Raw genomic sequence first — 9318 nt, forward strand, 5'->3', positions numbered from 1 at the left:
TATTATTATTATTATTATTATTATTATTATTATTATTATTATTATTACCATATAATAATAACAAAACCATGAAATTAAAGCCAGTCAAAGGTGTGTGCTAACTAAGTACATAGTCTAACGCATGATAAGGGTTTTTTAAGTGGCTTTTTATTTGATGTGCATGTGCGCGTATACGTGCACGCACGTATGACGACCGCGTGCGTGTTTTCTTCAAGTTTGAGAATGTAAGGGAACGTATATAAATAGCCCTCCTGCATACATCCAGTACCCTTTATTTTTACAACGACCGACCCCCAATAAACACAGAATCCTTGCAGTTTATTAACCTTTACCTACGATGATAAATCGATCGATGCATAAGAAAATACTTCACAAGTTTTCACACACACGCTCTTGTTGTGTCACACGCTTTTGAATCGATGTGACTATTTGCATACGCTCCCTCTGCCGATTGAACCGTCCCGTCATACCTCGCGTGGCCAACGGCTCTCTCCACCGAAGGCTCCCTCATTGAATCACCGTACTCAGCCTGTTCAGTGCGATTTAGGGAAATAATTTGGAGCAAACCAGGTCGGGGCCGCTCATTAAACACCTGTTATCCTCCACGGACTTCCCCGCCTTTCTGTTTATCTGTCTGCGGCGGTGAGGCGTGCGTTCCTGGGCTCGCTGGCTGGGTTTGGTAGGGGAGGCAGGGGGAAGTACGGAGCTGGTCCCGAGCGATGATGGAGCTGGAGTCGGCCAGTAATAGAGGCGAACTGGGAGCTGTAGGGGACTCGTTGCAGCCACAGACGCCCAGCAGGCACGAAAAGAGCTTGGGTCTGCTTACGACCAAGTTTGTGACTTTACTACAGGAGGCGAAGGACGGAGTGCTGGATCTGAAAGCGGTGAGCATGCAGCCCAGAGTCTTTGTTGTTAGCTAGCACATGTCATTTTGAGCCTGTCCGCTGTCGTTAGGTTACATGCACTTTCGCTAGCCTGCCTGTTAGCCTAGCCTAGCCGTGTGACAGGCTAATTTGAATGGGTGATACCGCTATCCTTATGGCTTTGTAGTTTTAATACACCTCGGTTAACTAATGTTCGGACCTTCGCTTAAATGCTGTGTCGTGTTATTTTGGCGTCTCTCAAAGAGGAGAAAAGTAAAGTTAACGTTACAAACTGAACTTTGAGAACACTGGTCAACTTCTCAGACTGTGCCCCCTGTAGATTCAAAGTTAAAAAAGTGGGTCATTCTTTGTCGTTCCCTTCTGAGCTAACGCTACTGCATCTTCACACATGAGCAACTTCTATCTGATTGATAATGTCTTTGTCACTTAACGACATGCATTCACTCAGTCGCCGCAAGAATATCATGTACTTTTAACGACATATGCATTCGCTTTTAAATTACATGTTCTTTAGCTAATGTTAGCTGTGGTCACCACTACAGTCTAGGCCTATCATCCTCTTAATGAACTGTTGTTTCATTAACACTCCCACAAAAATATCATCCTAACCTTAATTGATGAACAGCCTGATTATCTCCAAGTCATTTAAGTTACTAGAAGAACTAGTTGATGTTTACCTATAAGATAAAGGTGTTGAACACATTATTAAGTCAGCAACTCAAATACTGTAAGGGGTTTGAGCATGTTAAAGAAAAACATGTTAATGCACTTGTCAAATTGGAGTATAAATAGAAACATTTTAAGGAACCCAGGCATCCCTGTTTTTCACAACCAAAACCAGTGAACCAGATGGCAGCTTGGCCAGCCAAGCATTACTTTGTATAATAGTATAAGTGGCTTCATAGCCACTGACACTCATGTTGGCACTGTGCTTCGCTCTAGGCGGATAATAAAATACCTGACTGCCATGCTTCATTCTTTCTTTTGCTCATTCTCTTTCACACTCATCTGTCCATAAAAATACACTCAATGATGAAATCAATTCACTCTGTGCAATCCCTTGAATCACCCCCCTAAATAAAGTTATGTCCCCAAAAGAAAAAGAAACTTTTGCGTCTTGTCCTATCAGATGTCGTGATTAAACTGAAGGGGAGGTGATGGTGCAGTGGATAAGACACATGCCTTTTGCGTTTTGACCCGGGTTCAAAACTGTGACACATCTACCAATGTGTCCCTGAGCAAGCCACTTAATTCCTAGCGGACCTCTGACATATGTAGCAATTTTCGGTCACTTTGTATAAAAGCGTGAACAAATGTAATGTAAACACCAAGAGGTTCGGCTGGGAAGCAAGTGTAAATGACACTGCCGTACACTATGATGTGTGGTAAAACCTCATAATTTTTGTTTGCAGGGCATTGGCACAGATACAGCGGCCTCTCTCTGCCTGTGTTTATGATCCTACTAATAAACTAATAAAGGAGATGCCAGTAATCTCTATTGCTTTTGTCCTGTGACTCAGGCGGCAGACACCTTGGCAGTGCGGCAGAAACGACGTATCTACGACATCACTAATGTGTTGGAGGGAATTGGACTAATAGAGAAGAAGTCCAAGAACAGTATCCAATGGAAGTAAGTCCACAGTTGAGTTTTTCACCAAAGGTGGAAAGACTCTCCCTCAGTACCACATTTGCTGTTTAAAAGGATTCTCTGTAGTTTGCTGTCATGAAAAGGCAAATGTTCATTTTAATTGTAATTTTAATTGTCATTGTACCCCCACACCTCGTGTCATGTACTAGTTAAATTCATGTTTTGGAGTTTTATGCTAACCTGAAATGGCCTTCATCACCAAAAAACTGATTGTGATAATGACAGGGCTGAAATATCCAAAACCATGCTACTAAAATATATATATGGTGCAAGCACTTGCATCAACGCCCCAACACCACTTTCACTGTCATGACACAGACATATTCTAGCTAAAGAGAAATGGCTGAGAAACGGATTCATCTGAGGATCACTGCACTCATTGTTGATGTCTTGTTATCCTTGTATGCACGTATGTTTGCTTGTGACATACATGCTCATGACTCTGTCTGTCGTAACAGTAGAGAAATGACGGTAATGCAGGAGAGCGTGAAGCCATATGAAACAAAATAGAATCTCATTCTGACATTTGCTCATTTAGGTTGTAGAACTGGCCACACACACAATGTGTGTTGTATTACTCACTTTCCTGTACTTATTTGACAAGCAACAAGTATTTGTCACAGTATAATCATTTCATAACGCCGCTCTAACAAAACGGCCACAAAAATAAAAGAACACCTCCTGGAAAACTTATGATATGATACTTATGAACACATATGAAAATGTCTAGATGGTGAATGCTGTGCATTTACATTGCAGCGTGTAAGTGTTCGGACAGTGACATCTATTGGCTCTAAACGACGTCTTAATGTTAAATGGCCTGTAATTTGCAGGTGTTTGCCACCACGTTAAATGACCTGTGGAGTAACTGTAACCATTTTATTCATAGTCCCCCAAATAGGCCTTTTCACAGTAGACAGTTTGATACATCATAGTAGGAAAAAAGTGTTCCACTAAGCCGTGCCCATGAGCCCGCATGCACAATCCTGAAACTAGAAATTGGACTGTACTGCTCACAATACTGTTTGGTGGTAAAGAAGCAGAAAACACAGTTTTTACTACCTAATTAATAAATGTAACACTAAAGTAAACATTACTTCATGCTGTGAGGTAATCACAACATCTGTCAAAAATGTTTTGTGTGTGTTCGTTCCCAGCTCTTAATACAAAGCAGACTGATCAGTATCCAAGACAAAATGATTGAGAATGAATCAGCAAATCAATAATAAATGCTCTCTATACATGACCATGTATATGTCTTTGTGTTTCAGGGGTGTGGGTCCAGGCTGTAACACCAGAGAGATAGCCGATAAGCTGATTGATTTGAAGGCAGAGCTAGATGACCTGGCTCTCAGAGAGCACGAGCTGGACCAGCAGAGAGTCTGGGTCCAACAGAGCATCAAGAATGTCACAGACGACTCGAACAACAGCCCATATCCTTCACTGACGGTCATGCAGACTGTTACTCAGCCTGTAAAAACAGTTGTATAATGACGTCTGTGGCTCTGGAGGGAGTCTAGGGAAAATAACCGTGATAATATCATTAGGGGCCCTCAGGGCATTTAACAGGTAGGGAGGGTCTTATGAAAGGTGCTATTTTTGAAGCTTTGCTCATTCAGACTAAAAGTCAGGATATCTCGGTCTATGGGAAATCTATGTCTCTTTGGAGTCCCCCTTTATGGAAGTGACTATGTTTCTGGAGTACCCTATTAATAAAGTATTCTTAAACTGCCATGTATTCGGTTAACCACCCAACATGGAGATGAAATGTGTAGCACCAGTGTGCAAAGATGCTTTGTTTGAATGTTTTCCCATTTAAGAGGAAAACATGAGTGTTTATTGGACCCTTAACACATTCATACTATGGCATACATAAAACATGAAGACCTCTGTGGAGCTTTCAAAGGTAATTATTTCAGATGCTAGATCGTTTTAGGTGTTCTTTTTCTGTCACATTCGCATTGAAAGTCTCAAACACTGTTCCCATCACCCATAACTTGCCTGTCCTCCTTTCTCAGGTGACACACTCCTAGCCATCCGTGCTCCCATTGGCACACAACTAGAGGTCCCCATACCAGAAGCTGTAAGTTATGTGAGTGGTTTATGTGTTTTGTATGCTCCCTACCTTTTGTCTCGTGTCTCAGACTGAGTGTATGTGTTCTTATCCAGGTCCTCAACGGACAGAGGAAATACCAGATCCGTCTCAAGAGTTCATCTGGTCCCATCGAGGTTTTGCTGGTCAATAAGGACCCATCCAGTGCCTCTCCTGTTGTTTTGCCTGTCCCTCCTCCAGATGACATCCTTCAAAATCTCCCAGTGCCGACACCTACCTCTCAGCCGCCCACTGCTGCCTCCCAGGTCCACACAGATATCAGCTTTCTCTGTGCTATTAGTTTTTCATGTATTGACTGGGTGTTCCCTCTTTTCAGTAAAGAGGATGAGACATTAATACTAAGATAGCAAAAGTTGTCACAGTTTTCTTTATTGATATGACAGTTGTGTTTTGAAATAGCTTAATCACTAAACACATCTAATTTTTTCACCGTACAAATCTTATTTTCTTTATCGTTCAAAGTCTTGACTTTCCTCGTTTTCTTTCCGCCCTCCAGGTCCCCAAAGCAGCTCTAGCAACTTCTACAAAACCTGGTTCTGTCACAACGTCAGCTTCAGCAGCTAACCAGACAGCCTCAGTGACAGGTAGGGATGTTTGAACTAAGAACAATTTCCTATGCTTTCAAAATACCTACATTTTGCCTTTTATTGTTGTATTTTACCCTGACCTTACCATTTGAGATGTTTTTGTAATTTAATAGCAAGAACATTATTTTATCTCACACATGTTTAATTTCAGAAATGACAAGCACCACGCCACTCACCCCAACAACAGATACACCTACAGCAGTCACTCAGCAACTACAGTCTTCTGCCTCGTTGGATGGATCAGCGTCTTCCTCTGCCTCTGCAGTATTTGAACCAATTAAGTCGGATCCCTCTGACTGTGAGTTTTGAACTCTTATGAGTCTCTCTCTCTCTGTGGGATGTATTGTCATTAGGATTACATCTCACATAATTGGACAGTTTCATTTTCCACAGATTATGTTAATTATGCTAATCATAATGAAACATTCATATAGGTGTACAGACATAGGTGTAGTGTAGTGACGATAGAGCTGAAATGTTTGCTGTGGTTTCCTTCTAGTGCTGGACTTTCCCAAAGAACTCTCTGACATGTTTGATCCAACAAAAGGTAAACTTATCTTGGGTATTCCAAAAATAGCGTGTTTGTTACTCCATAGGCTACACTGTAGTTACCGTATACTACTTTCTCAGTGTCCTACAGACAAAACATCTCTCACTTCTTTTCTCTATCACTGACAGAGATCATGAGCGGAGACCTGTTAGAGGACTTGATGTCATCAGAAGGTGAGTTTATGTGTATTGTGTACTCTTGAAAACAAACTCATTTTATGCATCCTGCATGTCTTATCTCTTTCTCTGTCTGTTTCACCTCCAGTGTTCTCGCCTCTCCTCCGTCTGTCCCCTCCACCCAGCGACCACGACTACATATACAACCTGGATGAGACAGAAGGCCTGTGTGACCTCTTTGACGTCCCCATTCTCAACCTCTGACCCCTGAAATTGTCGTCACTGTGGGATACACTTTCCCAAACACGCTAATCTACCTTAATTTTCTCCCAAGTCCCCCCCCTCCCCCCACTTGACAGTGAAGGTGAGAAGAGGTGCAAGAAAGCCAAACATGATCTGGTGAGCGTTAAAGGACACCTCTGCACTGAGTTCAAGCTGAGCTCAGTCAGACAGTAGCTCGATGTACAGCCTTGTGAAGAAATACAGGCGAGAGCAAAACATTTTACTTACTGCTTTTCCAAGGAAATATAGTCAAAACAAATGAAAAATAATTATATTTTTGGATTGTTATATATGATAAAGCGTTGTGTATCAGTTTTCCTGTGTGCTTGTGAGCGAACGCGTGTGGGCATACTTGAGTGTGCTTGTGTGTCTGCGTGTTTGCTTGAGTTTTGTATTGAGCCCTCTCTAAACATGAGTCCTACGTCTCCAGGGGGGGAAAAAGAGAAACCATTTTCGTATCAGGTAAAGAGTCATGGCAGACTTAACAGCCTTTATCACCCGGCAGCTGCTCATGCATGGCTTGAATGAGTCCAAACACAGCTGGTTGAATATGCACTGTCCTCATGTACATAAAGAATATATATTTTGTATTACCAGCACTCAAAACTATTGTGTAAAAACATTTGTAACACAAGCAGAGCAATAGTTTGCAAATGAACAAAGGTACCAGACACAAATAATCATACTGTATGTATGAAATGCTTTGTTTTAAATAATGGGAATTTGTCTTAATCAAATCTTTCAGTGTTAGAAGTGGTTTTGTGAAGCAGTTTAGAGAAAGAGGATCCTAATGTTGAGTTACTGGATCTAATAAACTGTTATATAAAGAGCCAAACACCAAAACAGTGTGTCGGGGAGGGAGTTAAATGGCGAAATTTTACATCAACACTTTTTAGGTCAGCAAGGTACTTTTTAAAATGTATACTCTAAGCACCGCTTTGTGGCTACCTTCTACTTGAACTGGTTCAATATCAGCACTTCTACACTGAGAGGTCTCATTGTAAAAAAAAATAAAATAACTGCTTTCAGTTTAATTTTGCCTCTGGACTTTTGGACCTTGCAGATTTTTATTGGCTCTGATTTATCTATAACTTAACTGGTGTATAACTGGTGTATGTCTGAGGAGTAGCTTCCCTCCCTCCCTCTTTAAAATGAGTTCTGTGATTGATTGTTTCTCAATTATGTATGCATATGAATACCATTGTACTCGGTTCATTTGTATGTAAAAGGACATGTATGTATTTCTGATGCATTTTGTATTGATGCGGTGAATATTGTCACCATGTCATGAGAAATGCTATGTTGTTTGATTGTTTCATGAAAAATGAAATGTTTTTGCTTCTATTTGTATATTTGGCACAGATCCCTATTCAATAGTTTTTTTCCCTCCAATGTTTGTTCTGTTTCTAGTAAATGAAATACTGCCTTTCACTAAATTAAAATTTTCAACTCTAATCATTCTCTCTGTGCAGGGGACAAGTGAGTAGCAGTTCAGGTTGAGTTGTTAATAGACTGTTAAAGTACATTTATTCATATTTCTACAGTGCTTTGTTCTTGTTTTTGTGTAATATCCTGTTTTGCCCTGGATGACGTGTATCTATGTATGTACAGTATGCACTGTGTATATCCCTCTCTACCGCTTGTATAGAATAGCGTTTATTTTTTATACCTGACAGATATATTATCACTGCTACTAATTTGGAGCTACACGTCATATTTTAAGGAAGTTATCCACAAAATCTTCGGCGTTATCAAAGCATCCTGTCTCATTGTTGCACTTTACATCACTGTGGACAGATTGGCTGCGACTCATCCACTCCTTGATCAGTAGCCGGGCATTGTGTTTGGACGGTGTTGTGAGTTTGCCTAATTCTTCAGTAGAGCGGCCAGGGAGTTCAACTGTACTGGGTTGAATGAATTGTCTGTGGGTGTGTCTGAGACGCAATCCTACAGGCTGTTAACAGGTTCACTATTGCTAAGCTGTAGTTGCATCAAATGAAACAAAATAAACAATTTGGTATACTTTGTGTATTGTCTGGTTTCCCTGGTTTCTAATTTAAATAACTGTCACATAGCTGGCGAGTCTCAAAGAGGGTTTCCTGTATGCTGTTACAGTAAGTTCAGTTGAGGAGAATCATGAAATCATGCTCAGATATGTTGAAGCTTGGGGTAGACATTATTTTTGAAGAAGTCATGAGCTTACATGCATTTTAAAGAGAATATAAGTGGACTATTGATTGAATTCATGGGTGTTTGCAGCTGAGGTCATATGCACTTTTCAAATAAACTTGAACAGCTATCAATATATAACCAAGTCATCTGTGGAGTAGGGCCTATGGTGTTAAAAGTCTTTAAAATGTTTAAAAAGTCTAACAACGTTGATATATATATTGCCATGATGTCACATTATAGATTATAAAATTATAGGTCTGTTGGGGTGTCCTGATGGACCATGTCATTTCAGCTTCTCCACTTTGACTCCAGCTCTGGACTCTTGCTGCATTCCCTATCTCTTCCTCCTCTCATTTCCTGTCAGCTCACTAGTGCTTTTAATAACTAAAAATGTACTATACAGAAGAGAGAAATTAAGTGCAGCAGTGTCAGTGTAGTAATGTAGTCCACGATTGTTCCAATAAGCGACACCCAGCTGCCCATTTGATTACAACAGGCCCGAATATAGAAAAAGACCTACTGACAGTAAATCTGCGTATAACGTTACAGTATGACAAAACTCTTGGAAACAACTGGGACGGACAGCAGAGGGCAGCTGTAACCAACTATACCCGACCCGGAACTTTCAATTATTGAAACTACATCTTGGAAGGAGGAAAAAAATGGTTTAGCTCAGCATAAGGAGCAACCGCACGTCCAGAAGTACTGTTCTTTCAAATTAAAAGCGCAAGTGCTGATTGGAAGTAACACGCTGAAAGATCTGAAGTTAAAATCTTACATACATACATATAAATGGGATTAAATGTAATGAAATAATTAGACGGTGACAGTTTCTGTCTCATGTAATATTTCCGTTAAAATCTACAGTCTATGGTTTTTAAATATATTCTATGGTTAAAACACACTGGGCAGGAATGGTTTTATTTCGAAAGGCAAAACCGGAACGCCGGTGTCAAAGTCTGGCTA

General features: G+C 40.6%; 1 protein-coding gene across 2 annotated transcripts; it reads left to right on the plus strand.

The window, feature by feature from the left end:
* Positions 1-467: 467 nt before the first annotated feature.
* Positions 468-6398, plus strand: e2f4 (E2F transcription factor 4). 2 transcript variants are annotated; one of them, XM_038706355.1, is made up of 11 exons: positions 468-884; positions 2405-2514; positions 3804-3965; positions 4395-4438; positions 4551-4624; positions 4702-4890; positions 5142-5229; positions 5384-5530; positions 5732-5779; positions 5911-5955; positions 6047-6398. In XM_038706355.1, exons 1-11 carry the CDS (start codon positions 720-722, stop codon positions 6160-6162), a joined length of 1188 nt encoding a protein of 395 aa, XP_038562283.1. In that variant the 5' UTR covers positions 468-719; the 3' UTR covers positions 6163-6398. The 2 variants fall into 2 exon arrangements, with proteins under 2 accessions (XP_038562283.1, XP_038562284.1); XM_038706356.1 differs by having other exon boundaries at positions 470-884; positions 4551-4615.
* The last annotated feature ends 2920 nt before the right edge of the window (positions 6399-9318 follow it).

The sequence above is a fragment of the Micropterus salmoides genome, unplaced genomic scaffold (genome assembly GCF_014851395.1).
Source record: "Micropterus salmoides isolate LMB-PRFRI ecotype aquatic unplaced genomic scaffold, ASM1485139v1 Ms_hic_scaffold_8, whole genome shotgun sequence".
In the NCBI taxonomy this organism is placed as follows: domain Eukaryota; kingdom Metazoa; phylum Chordata; class Actinopteri; order Centrarchiformes; family Centrarchidae; genus Micropterus; species Micropterus salmoides.